Source organism: Aphelocoma coerulescens, chromosome 10 (genome assembly GCF_041296385.1).
Source record: "Aphelocoma coerulescens isolate FSJ_1873_10779 chromosome 10, UR_Acoe_1.0, whole genome shotgun sequence".
NCBI lineage: Eukaryota > Metazoa > Chordata > Aves > Passeriformes > Corvidae > Aphelocoma > Aphelocoma coerulescens.
Window position 1 is genome coordinate 1,092,643 of NC_091024.1, and position 24,220 is coordinate 1,116,862.

At 38.9% G+C, this 24,220-nt stretch overlaps 1 protein-coding gene across 2 annotated transcripts in view; it reads left to right on the forward strand.

Annotated features, from left to right (window-relative positions):
- Nucleotides 1–23,544, forward strand: part of MYO5C (myosin VC) — a 33,439-nt gene extending 9,895 nt beyond the window's left edge. The window contains exons 13-41 of one of the 2 annotated variants that reach the window (XM_069025527.1): nucleotides 573–698; nucleotides 1,292–1,375; nucleotides 2,245–2,379; nucleotides 2,720–2,817; nucleotides 4,305–4,391; nucleotides 4,478–4,589; nucleotides 5,514–5,725; nucleotides 6,353–6,518; nucleotides 6,871–7,017; nucleotides 7,570–7,734; nucleotides 7,962–8,055; nucleotides 8,623–8,686; nucleotides 9,880–10,060; nucleotides 10,644–10,737; nucleotides 11,548–11,611; nucleotides 11,698–11,778; nucleotides 12,168–12,348; nucleotides 13,187–13,280; nucleotides 14,042–14,093; nucleotides 14,355–14,520; nucleotides 14,774–14,861; nucleotides 15,477–15,572; nucleotides 16,533–16,687; nucleotides 17,785–17,874; nucleotides 19,032–19,182; nucleotides 19,590–19,872; nucleotides 20,847–21,021; nucleotides 21,540–21,620; nucleotides 21,879–23,544. In XM_069025527.1, the coding sequence (XP_068881628.1) occupies nucleotides 573–698; nucleotides 1,292–1,375; nucleotides 2,245–2,379; nucleotides 2,720–2,817; nucleotides 4,305–4,391; nucleotides 4,478–4,589; nucleotides 5,514–5,725; nucleotides 6,353–6,518; nucleotides 6,871–7,017; nucleotides 7,570–7,734; nucleotides 7,962–8,055; nucleotides 8,623–8,686; nucleotides 9,880–10,060; nucleotides 10,644–10,737; nucleotides 11,548–11,611; nucleotides 11,698–11,778; nucleotides 12,168–12,348; nucleotides 13,187–13,280; nucleotides 14,042–14,093; nucleotides 14,355–14,520; nucleotides 14,774–14,861; nucleotides 15,477–15,572; nucleotides 16,533–16,687; nucleotides 17,785–17,874; nucleotides 19,032–19,182; nucleotides 19,590–19,872; nucleotides 20,847–21,021; nucleotides 21,540–21,620; nucleotides 21,879–22,031 (3,675 nt within the window). In that variant the 3' untranslated portion in view covers nucleotides 22,032–23,544. Of the gene's footprint in view, nucleotides 1–572; nucleotides 699–1,291; nucleotides 1,376–2,244; nucleotides 2,380–2,719; nucleotides 2,818–4,304; nucleotides 4,392–4,477; nucleotides 4,590–5,513; nucleotides 5,726–6,352; nucleotides 6,519–6,870; nucleotides 7,018–7,569; nucleotides 7,735–7,961; nucleotides 8,056–8,622; nucleotides 8,687–9,879; nucleotides 10,061–10,643; nucleotides 10,738–11,547; nucleotides 11,612–11,697; nucleotides 11,779–12,167; nucleotides 12,349–13,186; nucleotides 13,281–14,041; nucleotides 14,094–14,354; nucleotides 14,521–14,773; nucleotides 14,862–15,476; nucleotides 15,573–16,532; nucleotides 16,688–17,784; nucleotides 17,875–19,031; nucleotides 19,183–19,589; nucleotides 19,873–20,846; nucleotides 21,022–21,539; nucleotides 21,621–21,878 lie in introns of those variants that run through there. The other variant, XM_069025528.1, reaches the window with a different exon arrangement.
- The last annotated feature ends 676 nt before the right edge of the window (nucleotides 23,545–24,220 follow it).

A 24,220-nucleotide genomic window follows, 5' to 3' on the forward strand; every position in this document is an offset into this window, starting at 1 on the left:
AATAGAGCATCTTCCTCAGAAAAGGAACAATAATGCTTGCCCTCTATTTGGCAGTTTTGATTGTAAATTACTTAGTCTATTTTCCTCTTAGAGAATTAGGAACCTAAAACTGAATCTTAGAACTTACCTAGAAGTAAGCCAGCAAGTGGAGTTGATCACTGTGGGGGCAGTGCAGGACTGGAAGAGGTTAAGCAGGAGGGCACTGGGATCCTCCTCCTTTTGCCCTTTCTGGGTCTGAGTCCAAGCAGCAGTTTGCTGCTGGTGGTCTTGCTCCAAGCAGGAGTTGGGACTGCTCAGTCTCCAGGGGTCTCTTCCACCAATATTTTTTAAATTAAGTTGTTCTACAAATCACTAATTTTGATACAAAAATTGTGGATTAATACAACCTTCTTTCCTAAAAATATTTGCTATGGGGAGCCACCAGTGAGGCTGAAGAGACAAAAACTGGTTGTTATCAGGCCTTGTAATTCACTGAAGAGGTTTTATGCAGTGTTTATTGACAGCCAGAAGCTCTGCTGCTCCTAACAGCCCACCTGAGTTTGTTAAAGAGGTTGCCCTTCTCATTTTTACAGTTGCCTCATGGAAAAGATGAAAACTGGCTTCAAAAGCTATATAATAATTTTGTCAATAAAAACACGCTCTTTGAAAAGCCAAGGATGTCAAACAGTTCTTTCATCATTCAACACTTTGCTGATAAGGTATTGTTTCCCCATGTTTCTAGCAGTAGCTCATTCAGAAAAAAAAAACGAATGTAGGAAATAGGGAATATTAACCACACTTACTTGGAACTTCTATAAAATCAATCTTCAGTGCACTGTGCTATTTATTTATTGGTAATACTGCCTGTAACACGCCACTTAAATGTAAGAAGTGCTTAAGATAATGAATTTGAGAGCATAAAAAGAAATCAAGATAAAACAGCAGAAAAATAATAGAGTGTGTCGATAGAGTTGTAGCTCATACACATTTTAGTCTCAGTTATTTACATTACAGATGTAGTATTCCTTTTTGGTGTTTTGATTTGAAATCATAGAATAATGAAAAAAGGAGGAAAGAAATTCCTAATGAAGGCAGAAGGATTTGGATTCTGGCAGTTTGTGCTGCTTCTAAATTTGCAGTATGCATATGTGTAATCTTGAGAAAATGGAATTGGGAGAAGCAGGCTTCCAGCCATCATGTTTAAGATGAATAGAGCTCTTGGCTACCACAGCTGAGAGAGTAAGAATTATTGTTTTGCCAACTGTTTGTTTATGTGCTGCTGAAACGTTAATGATTTCACCTGTTTGCACAGGTAGAATATAAATGTGAAGGATTTCTGGAAAAAAACAGAGATACAGTACATGAAGTATTGATTGAAATCTTGAAAGAGAGCAAGGTTTGTGAACAAACAGTAATGATTAATTTTCTGAATACCTGATTTTACTGGAATTAATTCATATCTGATTTTAAAATATTTGTACTGATATAAAGATTTTTAATAGGTTGAATAAATTAATTTATTCTTAATTTTTATTAATATTATACAAGTATCTATTTTTAACATCAAATAGTATACAAGATGAAAAAACAGTGTTCAACTTCCTTCATATATGTGCATTTACTTTGCTAGTTATGTTGGGGGTTTTTTTAATATTTCCCTTGAAGAGCATTTTGTAAGCCTTGTAACTGAAAAACATTTTTTTTCTGTAGTCATTACATGCAGCTTTGATAGGTGGTTTATCATTAACAACTGCCTTTGTTTATTCTTCAAAAGAGATTAGGAGAATGCCAGGGCAAAGAAAACATCAGGTGTCTTATGTGTGCCTGCCACTTCCCATCTGCTTGTCCCTTTGAAGTCTACAGCCTTGAGACTTCAGGATTACTCTTAAGAAGCTAACTTCATCTGACCTGAAAATATATTCTGAATTTAAATTGCATACTGCCTTAAGTGCTCTTATTTTTAGCTCTGCTCTGTGTTTGTGTCCATATTTGCTTATATTGAAATAGCTTTTGCAGGCTGCTTTCACAGCTGTAGACTTCTGTATGTGAGATGTGTAAGTGCTTCACAGTAGACTCAGAATCATTGCAACTCTTGTTTCAGTTGTTGTTTGTTTGTGGGTTAAATACCCACAGGTCTCAAAGTCCTGCAATACCTGGCTTAAGTATTAAAGGGTTTGCATTTTCTGTCATAGTAAATGTAATTTTGATTTAAATGTTGCTGCAGTTACACAGTGTTTAACTCTGGTTCTTTCACCACACTTTTAGTTTCATCTGTGTGCAAATTTTTTTCAAGACAGTCCAGTGTCCGTTTCACCTTTCAGTTCCACTATAAACATCAAATCTGCCAGACCTGTTCTGAAATCACCCAACAAACAGCTCCGGACAACTGTGGGCAGTAAGGTACTGCACAGACCTGCTGTTCTCTGGGGTTTGTACTTCCTGGGAGGTGCTGGGCAGTCTGAGACCGGATTCTGTCACTGTCCATGGGGCACTGTCCAGTTTTCAGGACAGCAAGAGCCACAGGGCAGTGCTCCAGGTCTGGGTATATGTAGGTGTGTTTATTTTATATATAGGAGGCTGTTGGGTACAGCCAGACTCTTCAATTTCCTGTGTTTAAGATCTAAGCACTAAGAACATCTCCCAATATCCAGCCAAAACCTAACAAATAATTAAACGACTAAGATTTTGCTTTTTACTGGAAAGTTTCATTAGCAAAACTCTTGTGTCTGGTATTTTCTAGTTCCGGAACTCTTTGTCTTTACTTATGGTGACCCTCAATGCAACCACTCCTCATTATGTGAGATGCATAAAGCCAAATGATGAGAAGTTGCCTTTTGAGTGAGTATGTCAGTGGTGCTCAGCTGTGGTTTTCTATTTCACTGTAGTGGTGTGTCAGCAAGCTAAATTCTTATTGTTGAGAAACTTCCCATACAGAACATACTTTTTCTTTCCAGATAGCTCAAATTTAAAAAATGTGTTGTCTTCCTACAAAAATAGAATAATTAAGTGTCATTGTTTTTGCCTTAAAAATTCTTTAAGCTAGTATTTTTCAAGTTAGATACTAATGCTTGTGTATTTGTCAGAATGTTTTTAGGGCAAAGGTTGTCTACCTTTGGTTTAAGTTGATGAGTATTTTGTATAGGTGTGTTTGCCCTTATACAGCATGGACTAACCCCAGTTCATGTTTAGAGAATAAAAACCTCTGCCATTTTCTTTGTGAACTTCCCTTTTGTCTGCAGAAATATTAAAAGAGCTTTGTAAGTCAGAAAAGGTATGAACAGTGCTGAACATAGCCCCAGATTTTTCCCCAGTTTTTATGTAATTTTAATGTTTTCATACAATCATATGTGGCAGATAATTTTCATAATTCCTATACCAGGTTGATAACCACTAACCATGAGTAGGAGTTAACTTTGATGCAGCTGTTGGTCTCTTGTGTGGCCAGACCTGTGGAAGCACTCTGGTTTCAGTTATACAACTTCCAGCTGGAAGGCAGTGCACTGACAAATGAAATCAAAGCTTTTATCATATGAGTAGGAGGGAAGAGGCCAGATTTGATTCTAAATTAAGTCTTTTAAGTGTGTTAGTTCATTTTCTTGTAGCCAGACAAAATCTTTCCATGCAGAACATGTTACTGATGATACTATATCACTATCACTGCAGTGAGCTCTCATGATTCTGCAGTGAGGGCAGAAATAGCTTGGATAATGTAAAAACATGTCAGAATTAGACTAGAAGAGAGCACCATAAGCTTCTGAAAGAACAGTGTAGTCATCTGCCAGCCACAGGGATCTCTTGGCTGGTACTGGTTGATGCTGGTGGTGTCCTCTCTGGGCGTATCAGCTCCGGTCCAGAATTAGAAAGGGCCTTTCTGTACCTTGTGTTTTTAATTTTGAACCCAGGTATTAATGAGTAAGTCCTGGTTTATTCTTAATGAATGGGCTAAAGAATACCTAGAGATTGTCTTCCTAGAGAGTTTCTTCCTAATGGATTGCTGAGGGGATTTATTTCTGTGTGTGTTTTGAGTTGAGAGTGGAACTGTTCTTTACCACTTGCTGCTATGAACTTCACAGTTAATACTGAAAAGAAACAGGAATTTTCATGAGAGGAACAAGTACAGTCTTCCTTTGGTTTTGAGGAAGAAACAGAAAACCCAGATACTTTTTTTTTTTTCAGTATGTGATGTGGAGTAAGACATTATATGAGAAGCAGGGAGCTTTGTGTCCTATGAGCAGAAATACAAATCCAGTTGGTAGAATGGTTCTGATTATTACAGCATGCCAAACCCAGCAGAAATGTAAAGTATAACACTGTGGTTTTTTTAGGTTTGATTCCAGAAGAGTGGCTCAGCAGCTGCGAGCATGTGGTGTTTTGGAAACGATTCGGATTAGTGCACAGAGCTACCCATCCAGGTAGGGATAGCAGTGGGCCTCCCTGTGCCAAAGAATACCTAGTTGTCTGTTAAATGAGTTTAATTTGTTAACTTCTAATTTTCCAGGTGGACTTACATAGAGTTTTTCAGCCGTTACAGCATTCTTATGACACAGCAGGAACTCTCCATAAATGACAAGAAACAGATTTGCAAGATTGTTTTGCAGCGGCTGATCCAGGTTGGTTTGTCTGCACCAACCAATAGATGCATTACAGCATCTATGAGTAATAAAAGGTCTCTTTTGCCAAGAGTAGTATCTCTCCTCAGACAGGAAAGGTGTTCACATTATTACTGTTTTTCCTGATTTACTGTGCTGTACACAGGCTTGTGGGTCAGTAACCTCGTGCTGTGGCACAGTCGTGATGTGGCCGTAGACAGAGGATTTAACTAATCTGTGCTCAATATTGTCTCTTGAAAAATGGAAGATATTCTCTATTTATAAACCAGGAAACAGTAAATGGTACACATTTGTCAAGTATTGCAAGCACAGGAGGGAGTTTGGCGGTGGAATGCAGCATATTGGAGAGCTGTTCAAAAATGCGCTATTTTGCACGTTGCTTCTGTTTGTTAGATGAGCCTGTGGTGGTGGGACTGCTCCCAGTCAAGCCAGCGTGTGAGGACTGAGTTCAGATTCAGGGATGTGTGAGACCAAACACAGGCACACTTGCTGAGGAGCTCTGGCACAGGCCAAGGGGGAGAGCTGGAACTTGAAAGCAGCCTCACCCCGAGTTTTTGCTCACACAGCTCGCTGGTTCCAGGCTAGAAATGTGCATCAAAAGGTACTGCTGAGCCCATGGAAGCAGACCTGTAGGAGGAGGTGAAGAGGGGGCTTTTAAGGCCTTGATGATAAGTCCAGAGCCTCCCTTTAATTTTAGATCATGGGTGTACAGCTTCTGGTGTAGTTCTCTGTGTCTTTCCTGCTAAGTGGGTTTTCCCCCACTACATACTCCTATCTACAAAAAAGGCAGAGAGGATATTCTTATTTAGGAGGATCATGTCTTGAAGAACAGCTTGCCTGAAGTGACAATTTATAAAAATAAGAGAACATCTGGTCTACAAAAAAACCCTAAAAACTTAATGTACCTGCTGTTTTCTTTTTCAGGATCATAACCAGTATCAGTTTGGGAGAACAAAAATTTTTTTCAGAGCAGGACAGGTTGCTTACTTAGAGAAGCTGCGCTCAGACAGGCTGAGACAGGCGTGCATCCTGATCCAGAAGCGTGTCCGGGGCTGGCTGCAGAGGAAGAAGTTCCTGAGCATGAGGAAAGCAGCGGTCACAGTGCAGCAGTACTTCCGTGGGCAGCGCACAGTGAGGTGCTCGTGGCTCATCAGTGGATTGGCTCTTGGGGTGTGTCTGAGGGCATGTAGAAGGTCCAGCTGATGCCCAAAGTGTCGTATCTATCAAAGAGCAGTTCAGGTTGCATTTCCATTTCTTCTTGATTGTAATGATGAACTTGGAAGTGTTCAAGTTATTCAGCTGATGTAAGTACTCCAGCAAGTTTCCAGTGTTGTCTGCCAGATTCCCAAGAGGCCTGTCTGCCTGTAAGCTCAGTCCTTAGCTGATAATACATGATCCAGTTGTTGTCTTGGGCTTTCTGCTGGGCTTCAGAGCCAGAGAAGAAATCAAGGGTCTATGAATTAGTAAGGACAAATTATGGCAAAGAAAGTGCAGCAGTCAGTCAAAGCAGAAAGATGGCTCTGGGTAGGCTTGGAGGTTTTCATAAAGAGACCATCAGAACAACTGCTTGTGGACAGATTTCAAAAGCTGTGGATAGCTCCCTCTCTTTCACTTTGGCTGAAGAACAAACTCTGGTTTTGATATCTTCTCCTTTTTTTTTGTGTGTGTGTGTGTGTGTGTGTGTGGGTAATTTGACTGACCAAGGGAATGAGCATGAGAAATCTAATGTGACCTAAGTAAATTTTATTGTCTTTTGAATTAAGGCAAGCTATAACTGCGAGAAATCTGAAGGAAACATGGGCAGCTATAATTATTCAGAAATACTGTCGGGGTTACCTGGTCCGCAGACTTTGCCAGCTCATCCACGTGGCTGCTGTGACAATACAAGCTTACACAAGAGGATTTCTAGCAAGAAAAAACTATCGGAAGGTACAGCCTATCAAAAATTTTATTTCAGTAACTGGAAACAGCTCGTGCTTTGTAAAAAAGATGGACAGTGGCAATTATCCCTAACAGATTACCTTTTGCAGGTCTGGTTCTCATATCTTCTGCTCAGTTGGATTTTTTTTGTTTTACCAAGAGCTCTGTCGGGTTTATACTGGGTGCAAACCATTTGCTGTGATTACTACAGTGGCTCAAATGTGTCTGCAGTCTGGGTATTTCAGTGCTTTGATATTTCCCTGAGATGCGTTGTCCTGACCCGTGTGTGTGCACTCACAGACTGTTACAACTGATGTGGATTGAGCTAATTACAGACAGATGTTAATGCTTTGTTTTAAAGATGCGTGAAGAGCAGAAGGCTGTGATCCTCCAGAAATACGCCCGTGCATGGCTTGCCAGGCGCAGATTCCAGAATATTCGGCGCTTTGTGTTGAATATCCAGCTGTCATACAGAGTTCAGCAGCTGCAGAAGAGGATAGAAGAGCAGGTGAGGGGAAACAGCTGCTGATTTGTATTAATTTTTTTATCATATCTGTTCTAGTGAAAGATGTTGAATTGAGAAGACAGGAGAATATGTAAGGGTTATGGTCCTCTATAATGAGCTACCAGGCTTTCTACACCCAGAGTAGAAAGGATCATCTAGGGTTTCCTTATATTTTTGGGTTAATTATGCAAATGAGAAGAGTCTGCAATTAGCTTTTTGGGTTTTTTTACTGTGTCTTAAGTCCATCCAATCTCTGGGTGGGGTTACTTGTGTTAGGATGAAGGATGAGTGAGATACTGCTGTGGTGCAACATGTTTTGTAACTTCTGGCAATTCAACATTATGTTCATTTTGCAGCTTATTATTGAGAGCCATTCCAGCCAAATTGCCTTTGAAATGGTAGTTTTAATCTGATTGATGGAAACAGTCCTGGGTTGAAATAATCATGACTGATACGGGATGGTGAGCAAAATGGGTCAGGTGCTCCCTTTAAAACTCTGTGGAACAGTTTCAGTGCATGTTTCTGTTTTCTTTTGTCCCGTCCTGCTCATTGTAGAGTAGAGAAAATCATGGTTTGCTGGAACGATTGACCAATCTGGCTTCAGCTCACATGAATGACGTGGATACAATTCAGAAACTCGAATCAGAACTCGAAAAATTAGCTGCTCAAAAGAGAACGTATGAAGAGAAAGGGAAAAAATACAAAGAGGACAGTGAGCAGGTAAATTTAATGGCCATCGGCATGCTTTTATTTTTAAATAATGTTTTCAGTTACTGGATTTATCAAACACATGATTTGAGAGTTTCTAAGTAACTGTACTCTTTTGGGGGGAGGCAGAAGGGGGAAGAAAGAGAGTCCATATATGCTTGTTAAAGTGTAAGATCTTCTGTGACCTATTTCTTCCTCCTTTGTAATTTGTATATTTTGCTTACTTTTTGTGTGTACAGAAAATCTTAAAACTTGAGAATCAGAATAAAGAATTACAAGAACAGAAGGAGACCTTAGAAATAAAGCTCCAAGAAAAAACTGAGGAAATGAAAGGTACAATAACTAAAGGGAGTTTCAAAGGAGTTATAGTGGGGTAAAGTCAGGTTTTCATCAAAAGTAAATTACTTTTATTCTAATAAAAGCAATATAAATGCTGAAATTGTAGTAAATTGAAAGTTGGTCCTCCTCTTGCTTACAGTGTGCAAGTGTGCAAATGCTTTTTATTTAATAGTTACATTAAATTTGTTCTTTCAATAGCAGAAGCTCTCCTCCTGTTGTGTTTCCTTTTTCATACACATGTATTCCCTCAAAGTGTAGCTTCATCCTTAGTTCCTTTTGTACAACTGCTTTTAGGAATCTAATTTCAAAGGACAGAGGCAGTACATGAGATCAAGTATACTTTAGATGAATAACAATTTGGTGCTTCAGAATCTTTTTGTTTCCATAGCATTACTTGTAGAGGGTACTGTGATAATTGTTGGCACTTGAGGGAGTAATTTCAGCCTCAGAATATGTTAAGGATTGCTTATTAAAACAAAACTTCTCATTGTGGTCATGCTTTTTTAACAAATGTACACAATTGCATGAAGGTCTTTGAAATACTAAAATATTTTTTGACAGAGAAAATGGATGACCTCACACAGCAACTCTTCAATGATGTACAAAAAGAAGAAAACCAGCGAATGTATGTAATCTGAATTTTATTTCTTTGAAACAGCATTTGTGTTTTCTCTTTCCCTACCTTTCTTTCTCCTTCTGCAAATGTATTATGCTGACATCACTTATGAATCTGTCTGTGTTCTTGGGCATTAATGCTGGTACTGAAGTACTTCATGCAGAGTTTAGGAAAAGCACATTCTTGTTTGTGGGTGAGTCCTATGCAGGAAACTATAGCGACTGTTCTTTTGCAGTTTCCTGTCTTTTCATGTGTCTTTCTGAGAGCTGAAAGGCAACTCTGATCATACTGGTTTCTTTGGAGATATCCTCCGAATTTGGTCAGGATGGAAGAGCAGCTGATGGCCACACCAGTCAGAACTCCTGTGAAGTGAATATGAAAGATTCTGCATGAGGCAAAGGCAGTGTTTGTAAAGGACATTTGGTTAAAAATATAAAGGAAAGAACTTTTCTTCCCCCCTTAGGTATTTAATTTGCAGTAAAAATCCTGTTGTACATCAACAAATGGCTGTTGCTTTGTAGCATGCTTTCCTTGGATCAAGTGTTTATTTCCCAATAACTCCTTTCCTGTACAAGACAGAACCTTCAGCACCAGGGAAATGCTGTTCCCTGAAGTGTGAAGAGAGCAATCAGTCACTGTTCCTGAGGGCTGGAAGCTCTGTGGTGCTCCAGCTTGGTCTGATTTCAGCTGCCAATAACTTCAGACTATATTAAGAGGATGACTTCTGCTAGTTTTTCTGCTTTGCTCATTACCTCTATTATGCTGGAAGCCAGTCCAGTCCAGCAGGGGCTGGTGGAAAATGGGAAGCTTCCTGCAGGGTTTTGCTGAGAAGAACACAGGGCTTCCTGCTGCTGCATCCTTCTTCAGTGCTGACTTGTGGCCATGAATGCAGTGGAAAGCTGCTCAGGCAGGGTAACTTACAGAGTCAGAGAATTAGACTTCAGTGGAAAAAACTCAGCTTTGCCTTGAATTCCATCCCAATATCATTATATTATATGTAAGGAAATCTAGGGATGTTCTCCTCCCATTATCGTCCATTACGTAGGTGGATTCTGAGGAAGTAGGATAGCATTTTCAAGTAATTACAGTGCATTTAAGTGTTCTTCAATGAAGCATGTCCTTCAAATTAAAATTAAAATGAAGCCCACTTTTTCACTCAGGAATGTAGATGAATGAAATTACGTTTTTGTTGTGTTCTTCAGGATACTTGAGAAAAATTTCCAAAGCCAGAAGCAGGACTATGAAAAGGAGATTGAATTGCTCAAGGGAGAAATTAAGATTCTGAAAGAAGAAAAAACTCAGCTACAGCAACAAATTCAGCAAGAAATTATCATTCAGGATGGCTTGAAAATGGAAGTAGGACAACTTACAAAACAAGCACAGGTGAAGCATGACTCATTGCATTTTGGAGTCTTTGCTGATAAAGCAAGTGGAGAATGTGCGTGTTTTGTTTATAGATTACCTTCACTAATTTTTATCTCCAGTGCTTTTTCAGAAGTTGTAGTTAATAAGCTATATTTGATACATCCTTATATTGCATTGTTTTCATGTAGCAGACAATGCAAGGTACTGCTCACAGAAGTAAGTGCATGTTTTCAAGAGTAATTGTGCTTGAATATTTATAAATTGAAATATATAGATCCTTTTTTCTTCCTTTTTGCTGAGAAAGTATTCGTTTCTGTGGGGATTTTTCATGCATAAGAAAAATGTAGTAGTTTATAAACTGAACCTTGAAATAGTGTAAAGTCACATTTTTTTCTGAGTCAATTCCATGGCACAAACATTTTTTTTTTCAGCACATCACATTATTGTTCTGCTCTGATGCTTGAGAGCCAGATGCTTTAAACACAACACATTTTAAGCTTTTCACCATATTAACTTGTTCTTAGTTATAATTATGATTTAACAGATACTCAGCCTTTGTCATTCAGTCCTTGTCTCATTATATGATTTCTGTCTGATTCAGAAAATACCTGAGTTGCAAAAGGAAATCGAACTTCTTCAGACACAAAAACTGGATGTTGAAAAGCAGGCCCACGCACAGAAGCGAGAGCTGAGGGGTAAGCTGCATACCAGATAGTGCAGAGAACTTACTGGGTACAGTGTGAGCCAGACCAGTTCAAACTGATCCCTTCTATGTCAGACAAACTCCAGTTCTCTTTCCCATCCCGTGGTGGTTTCATTCCATTCATAACTGTACCTACGGTTTACAAGGTGATCACTGAATGCTGAGATCTGGGGTACCCCTTCGAGGAAACTCTGATTTCAGACATTCCTCCTTTGTGTTCAGAAATAAATACAAATGGTTTAAACTTCACCTAAACTTCACTCAGAGTTTAACAAGTATCTTCTTGTGACCCAAAAATGTATAAACAACACTTAATCTAGTTTTCATTCATCCTGTCCTTTGTCCTAGATCCAATAATGTCAAATATGCTTAAATTACTTGCTGAGTTGGGTTCTCTTTGGAAGAATGTACTTAAGAGGCACTACTGTTGTGAACTTTGTGTGATGATAACAATGTCATAGAGCAAACCTGCATTTGCAGCATTTAATGTAGTAACCTAGCACTGGATGATAAATCATCTATACAACTCCAGGAGTTGCCCAGATTCAGACCAGAAAGATGTAACTTTGCATTGAAAGTCTGATGTTTAGGAAACAAACAGTGTTGGTGGTACATCAGCCTGATGCTCCTACATGTCCCAAAGTAGAACTGAGTCCCTCATTGTATTCTTGTGGTAAATCAGTTATATTTACTGAGTACCAGGAAAGAACCTTGTAGATTTAGGAAGAGGTTGGTTTGATCTCTATAATGAAACATGCAGAGAAAATAATTAATTTTATAAACTCTGTGGGGTTTTTTGCAGAAAAGATGTCAGAAGTTACCAAGCAGCTTCTTGAAAGTTATGATTTTGAAGACGTAAGAAGCAGGTAATTTTGTTCTGAGGTCTCTTCAGAAAGGCTTAAGAAATGCATTGTGCTCACTTGCACACTGATGGTTCTGCCTTGTGTTCTAGACTCTCTACAGAGGATCTGGAACACTTAAATGAGGATGGAGAACTGTGGTTTGCTTACGAGGGCTTGAAAAAAGCCACAAGGTTAGTTCAGTTCTTCAGTGTTTCCATAACTCCAGGCTGTGATCTAGAAAATAAACTGACAGATGAGTGGGTAACTAATTTCACAGTGCAACACTGAACTTCTGTTAAGGAAATGAACCAGCACTACTTTATATGATGGGCTGAGCAGTTTAAAATCAGTTGAATAAACTTCTGCCAAGCCAGTGAGATAAGCATGTATGTGTCACTCAGGGAAGTGTGTTTCCTGTGAGATATCATGCATAACTTTCAACTCCTTTAATGCACAGGTGATGAAATGGAATATCTCCGTGTTACTCACAGCACTTTGTTTTCACTTTGTATTAAATTTGACCCATTTAATCAAGGTCATTCTACATCTGCCATGTTCTTTCTCCCTTTTGTTTTAACAGAGTACTGGAAAGCCATTTCCAATCTCAGAAAGAAATATATGAGAAGGAGATTGAAGGTTTGAACTTTAAAGTTGAACATCTTAGTCAAGATATTAATCATCTACAGAAATTATTCCGAGAGGAAAATGACATAAATGATGGCATTCGGCTTGAAGTTAGCAGGCTAACCTCAGAAAATCTGGTAAGGCCCAGGTGCAGAAGTACAACCCAGATGTGTTTGTGACACTCAAAAACACTGTGGCCATGTCTTTGAAATCTCAGGGCTCAAACAAATGGGATCATCTAAGGTGACACATCTTCCCCTGCCTGCTGGGGTAGTCTGTAAAGAGACAGCCAAATTTCTTGTCTGAGCGTCCAGCTTGCTGGGGCAGCCTCACAGAGACGTTTTGCATTTTCATTTGCATAAACCTGATTAGAGATTTTTCTCGGAAGCCTCCTCAGAGTTCTGAGGCTCTCCCCACCAGAGGGCAGCTGCACATTCCAAAACAAGCAACCGGCAGGGCTGGAGAGCCTGGCAGCTGGTGCTGTGCAGAGCTGTCTGACACAAGGAGCTGATGTTGTTCCAGAAGACAGCATATGCCATATCATTTTTCTGAAAAATAATCGAAGGAGTGCTTTCAAAACAGAGTAGCAAAAACTGAAAATATAAGGAAAAGTTATTCATAATATTCTTTTTTAAAAATTGTTTTATGGCATATTGAGAGGTTTTTTTCACTGTTAATTGAACTGGTGAAATTAAAGCCATAGTGTAATTTCCTTTACACTAGAACAGAACAATGGTAATAGTGGGACAGTCCAACAGTTTGATTTGCTCAGTATTTAGTTTTTAAGAGTGGCCAGCAGCAGGTGCCTCCAGGAAAGTTAAACAAGTCAGGGAAGCAGGCAGCAGTGCCCCCCCAGAGCCTCTCTCTGGTTTGGACTATTTGCAGCTGAGGGTCGTGGGGAGACTTAGGAACTATTGCAGGGATTTGAAAAGAAGGAGGGTGCTGAAGTACACAAATCTCCTTTTTCTCTAAAAGGTAATCCCAGATCTTAAGCAGCAAGTTGCTGAACTTGAAAATCAAAAATTAGATCTTGAAAACCGTCTTCAAGAGCAGACTGTAAAGTTGAAAGGTAAAGTACCACTATGATCCCCAGTCTTTCAGTTGTTGGAGATGAACATGATGAATTCCCTGGAACTGAACTTTTAAAAGCTGAAGTAATATTCCATGACAAGTTTATTGCCTTATTACTTACTTACTTATCAGTAAAATGAAAGAAAAGTGTTGTACAGTTTGCATCTCTTCTTAAAGAATAAGATACATGCAAATATGCATGCTTTTTTTTGCCTTTTTGAGGTCATTCAGTTCTGTGGTTTGGAAGTCTCCAAATGTATTCAACAGGGCTCTGCTAAGAATGTGTGGGATGGAATATGTCCTTTGGAAACAGTCATAAAAAAGAAAGATGATTTGGAACTTAAGGCATTCTCTGTGAGGTGGGCTTAAGAGAATGCTGCAAAACTCCGAGTGGGAGACGGGGGAAATGTTCTTCTCGATTCAGGAAAGCATACTTTGCTGAGCATTTGGAGTCTCTCTAACTGCAGTGTCTTCCTAGGCAGCTGGTTTAAAATTTATGAGTAGTTTTACTGCCAACTGCAAGAAGTTAGTAGTATCAAAATTCCTCATCCCATATAATTTTCTGTGTGGTTATGGAGTAGTCACGTATTTCTCTGATGCATTATCCGGCAGGACATTCAATTTCATTAGATGAAACAAAATTCTGAGTGTAAGAAAGATCTACTGAATACTAGTACTTACTGAAAAGTAAATACCTTTGATTTTGTTTCTGTTTTGTTTTGGGTTTTGTTGCTATTTATTACTGAAAAAAAATGGAAGAGATGTCAAATCGGCTGCATTATGAGCTAGAACGGGATAGAACACAAAGACGGTAATTTTTTAATTGTTTGTTTGGTTTGGGTTGGGTTTTTTGTTCATTTTTTTGGGTTTTTTTTGTTTGTTTGTTTGTTTTTAATTTAAGAAATGTATTCACTATAAGCTGTGGTAACAGAGTCACTTAAACTCTTAAAAGTATTACCTTCTACTTCAGATTTGCCTCAGAGTTGTGAACAATTAATAACTAATGGACAAGTATGATCTTACTGTGCTTTCACAGAAGGTTTAAGAGACAAGACTTCTTATCTGTTTTTAGAACTACTGAGGCTCAGAATGAAGTCGATACAAAAGAAAATGAGAGTCTGAAGGACACAACCCAAGGAACTGAGGGGCTGAGCAATGGTTTGATGCAAGATGAAGTCCGGGATGAAGTACAAAGCAAGATAAAGCAAGTGACAACTCGACTTGCTGTGGAAAACATGGTGAGGAAATGAAATTGTCATTAAGCAACTGTACCTGAAATGCAGGATAAAAAGAATGAAATAATGATTTCGTGGTATGGATAGGATGTTTCTTCAATTAATTGAGGGAGAAAAAAAGATATGAAGGTGTTTCTTCCAGCAAATAAAAGTAAAAGCACATCATAGTGCATTTTAATTGTGGCAATAACATGGAACAGTAGAAAACTTATTTTAATTGTATTTACTCTGAACTCACTGACTTCGATTATTACAGGATCTTGAAGAAAAACTAGACATGAAAGACAGAATAATAAAAAAATTAGAGGATCAGATCAAAACTCTGACCAAGACTATTGAAAAAGGTAAGATATTGTTGTGTGATTTCTTTTGCTTAATAGCTTTGAATGCTCAGTGTATGTCCAAAGAAAAGAATATTTTTTTAAAAATGAAGTTTGGGGTAGGGTTAGAAATTTAAAACTTCAGAAAAATGTGCCAGGGGAATCATCAACATAAATTACATAAAAGTCCTTTCCTGGTTTGTTTGGTTTTTTCCCCAGCTAAATAATAGGCACGATGGGGACATGGACTGTATGATGAAGATGAAGGCAGAGGCATAAGGTCCTGCCAGCAGGAGTTAATGCACACCTTCACACAAACTCTCTCCAATAGCTGAGTAATTCTTCACTACAGGATACTTCTTCAAAACATTGCAGAGGTGTCTAATGTAGAGGTGTATTGTTGCTGTTTATTTTTCTTATTCCTGGGAGTAATCCCACTGAATCCAGTGAAGCTATTCATGAATAATATCAATGTTACTTAACTCCTAATGCTTGGAGCCATAAGCCAAGAACATTAGTGTGAGCAGGGCCTGTACTCTCTTTTTCACAGAGAAAGCTGCTTCTCTCCAGTAGTTTGTTCTAACATGACCATAAGCTTAACCATTAACCTGCAAGTAACAGTGCTTTTGTGTTTGACAGCTGAAGCCCATGCCCCAGCTGTGCCCAAAGAGTACATTGGAATGATGGAGTACAAGAAAGAGGATGAAGAAAGGATCATTCAAAATCTGATCCTCGGTATTTTAGTAGAACTTGGAATTTTAGAAGTCACCAACAATATTCAGAACACCATAACAGAAACTACAAGGGACTGTGTTTCATTTATGTTGGAAGTTGTCTTTTCCCCTCTTCTACAAGATCTCTCACCACCAATACAATTTGGAGGCTCTCTATTGCTCTCTTTCCACTGCCAGATATTTCAAGTACAGAAATGCTTTTTCTGTGTAAAAACTATTTCTCTGACTCTACATAATGCTGACTCTGTTACCTTTCTTACTATTTATCCACCTCTAAAGCTATAAAGAGCTCTCAAGAGCACACCAGGGATTTGAATTTACTTCTTCCTGCTCATCTACTAAGTCTGTAAGTCACTGTGTTTATGTCCATGTCTGATGGTTACTCTCCTGCCTGTCCTTTCCATATCATCCCTTCACTGACAGGAGCTGTACTTCATGTTTCTCTTGTAGAAGGGTTTTGTCCTTCATCTGAGCTTTACATACTTTACAATATCAGTCTTGTTGCCAAACCAGCTTTTTCTCATTAGCTTACAATTAATAGTAAATTTGACGGATTTTCTATGTACATTGGTACCTTTATTAAATTAACAACACCTATCTTTCCTTCTCACCTCCTTTAGCCTTGTGAGTGTTTATACTTTTGTTAGCAAAGGTGTGTCCTTAAGCAGTGCTGGAATTTGGTGGGGCATCCAGAGGGTAGTTAAATGTAATTTGCATTTTGAAGTTGTCCTGCCTGGCATAGCCCATGCTGGACCTTAGAATTTGCTATAATGCTTTCCTGCCCCTCAGAAGAATGTAATTAATACTCATATGTGAGCAGTACTGTTATGGAAGTTTTCAGAAACAAGCAGTTCACCAGAAAATCAGTTACCAGAAGGGAAGCATGGTGCTTGTCTTTTTCAGAATGATACATTGAATAATTGAATTTTTATGTAATAAACCTGATGACTCCTCTATGCAGATCTGAAGCCACGTGGAGTTGTAGTTAATATGATACCTGGCCTTCCAGCTCACATCCTGTTCATGTGTGTGAGGTATGCAGATTACCTGAACGATGCTGACATGCTGAAGTCTTTCATGAATGTAACCATTGATGGTATCAAGCAGGTTGTTAAGGTAGGAGATTGTTTGATTGCACTATACTGTACTTTTTGAGTTCTAACACAGGGTTTACAAGATGCATGCATGGTACCTGGGGAATCCAACACTTCCATCTGCTGACAGTCCTGTAAGAGAATGATAATCATTAGTGACACTCTTTCTGAGGTTTGTAGCAGCATCCCTGTAAAGTCTCCAGGTAAGGCTCTTCTGTGCTGAACACTGAATCCACAGAATGCATTAACATATTGTTTTTCTATCCGAGGATCTTGTTGACAGGATCATTTCAAGTATTTTACATTTTACAATGAGTAGCTAGTTAGGTGAAGTGCACCTGTGTTTCTAGCACTGGTGGAAGTCAGAGGGGCAGAAATGAAGGTTACTGTGTCTGGCAGCAGGCAGGTAGTGGAATCTGAAGAGGTTTTTGCACTGCTTGGCTGCTGGTGTAATTCAGCATGTCATCTGGTACTGCAGCACTAGAACCCAAACAATTAAAATCAAATTGCCAGCCAGTGTACAAAATTAAATCATAAACAAAAAATGCTGTGCTGTATACGTAACAAATTCAGCTCTGTGAATGTTTTATTATGGATTTATAATGGAATGAAACACCAGACAGAGGCAGGGAAGCACAGGCAGGAATGGACTGTGGTTTATGCAGTTGGACATGGACAGAGAATGCCTATAGTTTGTACACAAACAAATCTATAGCACAGTTTATCCATTCGAGAAGCTTGTGTTTAGTTAGAATTGTGTTTCTATGTAGTTCAGGTTCATTTGTGAATGCAGGTATTGTTCACACTTCTTTGCAGGAAGCCCTCCAGAACACTGCATATCCATAGGAATTGTAAAACTGTTTGTTCAGGCTTATTATTTAGCCTGTCTGTCATGTAAGAACACTTAAGCAGTATTTACCGAACAAAGGAGGGATCTTTGCTGTGTGTTAGCCTGGAAACACAGCAGGATTTGTTCAGCCAGCACCTTACAGATGCTCTGTGCTCCTTCTGCTATAGACAGGCTCTGTTCTACAAATGCTGTAATGGTCTTATCTTTGATTACTGAATTGACTTCATGAGACAATGCCATAGTGAGTCTGATTTACTTGCCACTTTCAGGAACATTCAGAAGACTTTGAGATGTTGTCCTTTTGGCTGTCCAATACATATCATTTTCTTAACTGTTTGAAGCAGTACAGCGGGGAAGAGGTAGGATTGATTTCATAAAATATTTTCATTACTTTTGACAGATCTTAACTGGAATTTAAAATAGTGTTAATTAATAACTGTTCACCAGCTCACCGGTGCTCCTTGCAGGTATTTACATATTCACATTGCTCTGCAGTGCTATTGTGTGTCTTATACAAATAATAAGACAGTATAGAACTAATGGATCAAGGGAAATGAGGGAAACATCAAAGTGCTAAAGTAGGTTAAAGACAGGACATGGAAACTGCTACTTAATTTGAATTATTCCACATGAGTTTAATTTGAGCTGGACTTCAGATATCTGGCTGTGTGTATATATAAAATAGCTTTACTATTTTATGATTAGGACCATTCAAATACCTACTGCTACCAAAATAGAAGAAAACCTCAGGAAAGGAGCAAAACAGTGAAATGTTCAGGTTTTTCCCTCATTTCAGTTTCTTGTTTTAAGGTAAATCTCATCCTGAGATTCAAAGTTCTTTTAATTCTTTTCGATTGGAAACTGTTGCTGTATTTTTAATGAGGTTTCATAGACTTAGGTGGCCTGAACTGGGGTTAGAGACGCTCCCTCTCGTGGCCGCACCGGGGCTGCGTGGAGCCCAGACCATTAAACTTTGTCACCAACGCTCTGTAATTGGGGTTGCAGCAGTCGGGAAAGCTCTGAATCCAGAATTTACTTTTAATCTAGATTCTAATGAATATTCAACACCTCACACCGGTTAGGATTCGGAGTAGAGTTTTGAAGTCAGAACTTTGCTAATGAAAAGTCCAGAAAGAATATCTCTTTGCAACAATACCATGTATATTTTTTGTTTGCCATCATAGTTGAGATAACTATGTAGATGGCTTTTTTTCCTTTTCTTTTTTTTTTTTTTTTTGGTGTGGGAGGAGAGGAGAACAGGGAGAGTTTGCTTTCTGTTTAAGAGATCTAGGAATTGCTCCAAAGTTCATTGACATCTATGCATGCCTTTCCTTTGGCTGTAGGAGCAGAGCAAACGTCAGCATAAACTGGAAAATTAAGTACAGGAAGCATCCATTGAAATTAGCTGTAGCTTTGACTCATTCTGTTCAGCCAGAGATGGAATTAGTAACTCCAAAACATTGCAGCAACAATTTATAATGATCATGTTCTACTTATATTTGCAACTCACTTGTAGGAATTCACGAAGCTTAACACTCCACGTCAGAATCAGAACTGTCTGAAGCATTTTGATCTCTCAGAATACAGACAAATTCTCAGCGATCTGGCCATTCGAATATATCACCAGTTCATTCTTGTAATGGAGAACAGCATTCAGCACATGGTTGGTAAGACAACAGCAATCCCAGCAGACCTAAATGCAGCTTGTGAAGGGTATGAATAAAGCTTATACAGGGAGGCAGAGGGTGGGACAGGCTCCTTTCTCCTCATATTTACACATAGGTGTTCCTGCATGTGTGTTTCTGCACATACAAATTTCACTGAATGGTATATTCCCAGACTTTTTCCTCAAAACTACCTAGTGTGGGATAATGCTCTGAACCTAAGCAACATCATACAAAACCAAAAAGCTTTCTAAAAGTTCTGTGCTCCAGAAGCCTTTGTCAGTATCTTATTTTTCTTGTATCATTTAACTTCTAAAATATCCCAAAAGTAGGTTTTGTTCAATAATTAATGCAACTGAAAGGAGCCTCAGGAATTTTGATTTTATCAGTTCTTTTCTGTTGTATTTCAGTACCAGGCATGCTGGAGTATGAAAGTCTTCAAGGAATTTCTGGCTTGAAACCTACGGGGTTTCGTAAACGTTCTTCTAGTATAGATGACACGGATACCTACACAATGACCTCTATCCTGCAGCAGCTCAGCTATTTTTATAGCACTATGTGTCAGAATGGCTTGGACTCTGAGCTCCTAAAGCAGGCAGTGAAGCAGCTTTTCTTTCTGATTGGAGCTGTCACCCTCAATAGTCTCTTCCTCCGCAAGGACATGTGCTCCTGTAGAAAAGGAATGCAGATAAGGTAAAGCCAGTAAAGTTTCAACAAGCTCAAGAGAGAATTTTTAACACTTGTATGTAATGTCCTTTATCTCTAAGTCACTGGATATTCTGTGACCGTTCTGCTGGAGGTAGTCAATTGTTTTCACTTCTTTTGGAAAAGTAAATATTCGTATTATGGGCTGAGCTCTCTCAACATGACAACTACAAATGGTTCTTTTCATGGAAACACTAGTGGAGGAAAAGGCAGAGAAAATTACAGTCTGAAGTTTAAAGTCAGACATGGTTAGGATTCTTTCCATGCTAGCTCATCTGTGATGTGACCAACAGTATTTTTAATTCTTTCTTGCTGTAGTAAACAGGTGCAGTGTCTCAGGGCTGGCAGAGATACAGAAGCTGACTTGCATGTTTCATGCTCTGTGACGAGAGGCACTGAGACAGAGCCTTGGAGGGCATAGATTGAACATCACCTCTCTTGCTGCAAGCATCAAGGAAACATGCTCCTAACTGTTTTGCAGAGGAAGCAGTGCATTTGTTTTCCAGTAGTCAGTGTGCAGGCTCAGGTGAAGGAAAATCAGTAACATCTTGGCCCGTCTGGGAACATGATTAGAAGAAAGCTGGCTATCAGTTATAAACCTGGCCCTGCTTTGTAACAGCAAAGATTATTCTGATTTCCTGTACATGCTCAGTTGTAAATACATGTTTTAATGCCATACAGTGCAGTAGACAATGCCAGTATATATTAGTAATTTTCTGTAAACAACAGCTAAACTAAGAACTCACTTTCTATTAGCCAAGCTTTAAGAAATAAAAATGAAGAAAAAATAAAAATTGAAGTATACAAAAGATTTAATTTCTAGTTCAATAAGCTATTAATTGTTTGATTTTTGTAATCTGCAGGTATCATTATTAACTTATTTCTTCTTTAGCAGTCTTCAAAGTAACTTGCTTGTCAGGGGGAACCTGACATTTCTGCTCTTTGTTCATGGTTTAACCCAGATGTAATATCAGCTACTTGGAAGAATGGCTGAAGGACAAGAATCTTCAAAGCAGCAATGCCAAAGAAACTTTGGAGCCCCTGTCTCAAGCAGCCTGGCTCCTTCAGGTTAAAAAGATCACAGATGATGATGCCAAGGAAATATGTGAACACTGCACATCTCTTTCTACTGTACAGGTAATGAACCATCTGTTTTCTTCTGGCAGCACTGATTGCAGAATCTTAGCTATCTAAAGTAAATTGTTGCAAAAAGCTGTTGGACTTCCATTTCATAAAAGTAGCATTCCTCAGCATTCCACATCATCACTTGTTAAATTGAAATTTTAACTCCTCATTCCTCATTGTTTTGAGCATTTTAACTGCTGCCATGGTGAATGTTTCCCTGCTTTGTTGTATCCCAGATTTTTGCTCCTCAATGTATTTTTTTAAGTATGTCACAGGGGTTTTTTATCATTTCCCTTAATCAATTGAGCTTTTCTACATCTCCTTGATCTGCTGACACCTCTGGAATGAGTCATAGCAATCATCATACGTGTAACAACTCAGTAGGTGACAAGTCAAAATTCCCTCTTTACTGTAAAATGGTTTACTGAAACTTTAATTAAATATCAGTAAGAATGTCATAATAATGCTTTCTTCTTTTTGTCTTCTCCCTTTTTATGACACACTAAAATAGTCTTTTGTAATTTGAGCAGATAGTTAAGATCCTGAACTCATACACTCCAATAGATGACTTTGAGAAAAGAGTGACTCCATCATTTGTTCGGAAAGTCCAGGTAAGAGCTGCAAGTGCTCCTTCTAATATTCAGCTTGCAGGATACTTCATCCACGTGAGTTTTGATGCTTTGTAGTTGTACTTGGCATTTACATCATATTATTACTAAGTTGCTCATCTTCTCCAGACTTGGAAGTGATGCAAACAAATCTGCTTGACATCATGTAAAAGCAGGATTTGCAGTGGGAAGAAAACAACGTACTGGTTTTGCTTTGATTCTTAATTCAATGATTTCACGCTCTTTCTGTTCTGATTTCAGGCCCTGCTGAACAACCGTGAGGACGTTCCACAGCTGATGCTTGATACCAAGTACCTCTTTCAAGTGACGTTTCCTTTCACCCCCTCTCCACATGCCTTGGAACTGATACAAGTCCCCAGCAGCTTCAAGCTTGGCTTTCTCACAAGGGTTTAACAAAACCAGTGCATTGGTATTTCCTCAGAGACTCTATAAAGACAGCAGACTTTCATGGTTCATTTCACCAGCTGGTGGACAGTTTGGCAGGGTGCAGCAAATTAAGCTGTTAAAAACTTGTTCTTCAGTCAAGACTTGAACAGTAGGAATAATTTTGGCTTATTTCCTTCTCCCTTTTCTTACTCTTGTCCCTTCATTTCAGTCCTACAAGGATGACTTTATATCATCACCTGGACACAAAGCTTACCATGCAGTTTTTAGTCCAAACCTGATGAGAAGAGCATTTATCTGACAAGTTTGCATTGCTGCCGTGTCAGCAGCAGTCGGAGGGGAGGACTGCCATGTGATAGGTGCTACTGCTCTACAGTTGTCCTTGCCTTTGCTTCCTGTAATGAGAGGGGTTTTTTCTTCCCAAGGCAATTCTATTCTTTGCCTTGGTATACTGGATGTGTTTGAGACTGGCTTTCACTGTTCTGTGAACAGGGGAACTGAGATCACTCAGGCTCTTAAAAACCCACAATGTCTTTTTGTAGGCAGGCTGGCTTGGCTCTCTGAGTGCTTGCATTGCAGCTCAGGCACTCTGCATGGCCCTTTGGCCAGAGCAAGGACTCAGGTGCTCTTCTTGGAGACAGGTTTCAATTCTGTTCTCTGCAGTGACAAGTTTGGATTCAATATCAGTTATGGTAATAGAAAAGTTAAGTATAAAATTCGTGTTATGATCCAGGTTTGAATTACAAGCTTGGTTTTCTAAGAGACAGGAGTCATCTCCTGGTTTGGTTCCATCTGCAGTGCAATGTATTTCAGAATATACACTGAGTATGCACACATCACCTTTCTGCCTTTCTTGTTTTGCTGGTTTCCCTACTCCAGTCCAGGAGCAGATGCAGTGGCTGTGGTCTGGTGTTACTGATAAACCCAGCTTAATTCCTTACATTTCACCTTTACTTACTTAATTTCGGTTGCAGGATCCTTAAATGCAGAAATCGTCTCCTTTTTGCTTTGTTCAGCCTTCTCCCTGTGGTCAGAGAGTAAAATTATAACTTTATTTAGTTCTGGACCCCATCAGAACAGCAGGGGAAACAGCATTCACCTCACCACAACGATGACTGTCCTTAGAAATTCCTCAGTAAATAATGCTGGGCCTCTAGGTACTCTATTAGCCATAGTTATTAAAATCAAGTACTAAAGCTCTGAAATAGTTAAAGGATTAGAATGAATTAATTTAAGGAACAATTTATTTGATTTTTTTTTTATTATTATTACTACAGTGTTAGTACTTCTTGTTTAATTTCACAATCTGTAGGTATAAAGAGGGAATCATTCTTGCTATTTGGTGTTCTTGGTGCTTACTATGTACAGTGTAATATTCCTCATGATATCCACAGAGATATATTCAAAATATATGAAGGAAAAATTTTGTGCTTTGTTCAATAACAATAAAAGCTGTACAAAAGATCACACATGTAGGTAGACTAGTATTTTAACGTGTTAAATAAAGTAGCTTTTAAATCAATTTGTAGTTCTTTGTGTGATGCAATAGTTATATTTTCAGTTTGGAGTCATTTGAAGGAAGTTACTTGGAGCTATGTGAACATTAGTGAGTACTGTCAGACTTGTATTGCGCCATAAACATTTATTTAATTTCGTTGCTTTGCTGTAACACTGTGTATCTTCCTGTCAGCATTGTGTGCTGTCCTTGGCTCCTCATGAATTTCTGGAAATAGTTTGATGTAGGCAACTTTTGTTGCTGCAAGTTGTGCACAGCCTTTTTTTTGCAGCTCTTGGAGCTGTGTGTCTGCTGCCTGGGCTGAGGTGAGGAGAACCACAGCCCGCCCTTGCCTGCGCATCGCAGAGAAGCGTCACAGCGCGCGTCGTTATGGCAAAGATTGTTGATCAAGGAAAGCTGCTCTGACAATTTGATGCTTCATTGCTTTGAGAGGTTGTGTGGAGTGTGCTATTAATGCTGTGTGTGCAAACAACAAGGTTTATTTTTAAAACAAAGTTAAAAATTACCAGGTTTGCCGTATGCTCTCAGAAACTTACCTTGCTTTTGCTGACATTAATGCCTTCAGCCAGAATTTAAGTGCAAAATTCTTTTTGTTCTCTGTTATTCTTCTGATTTAAGGAGCAGTTTTAGTGGAGGCAGACACAGGAAGGAGGCATTACTGAGGTTAACTTTCCTAGGATGA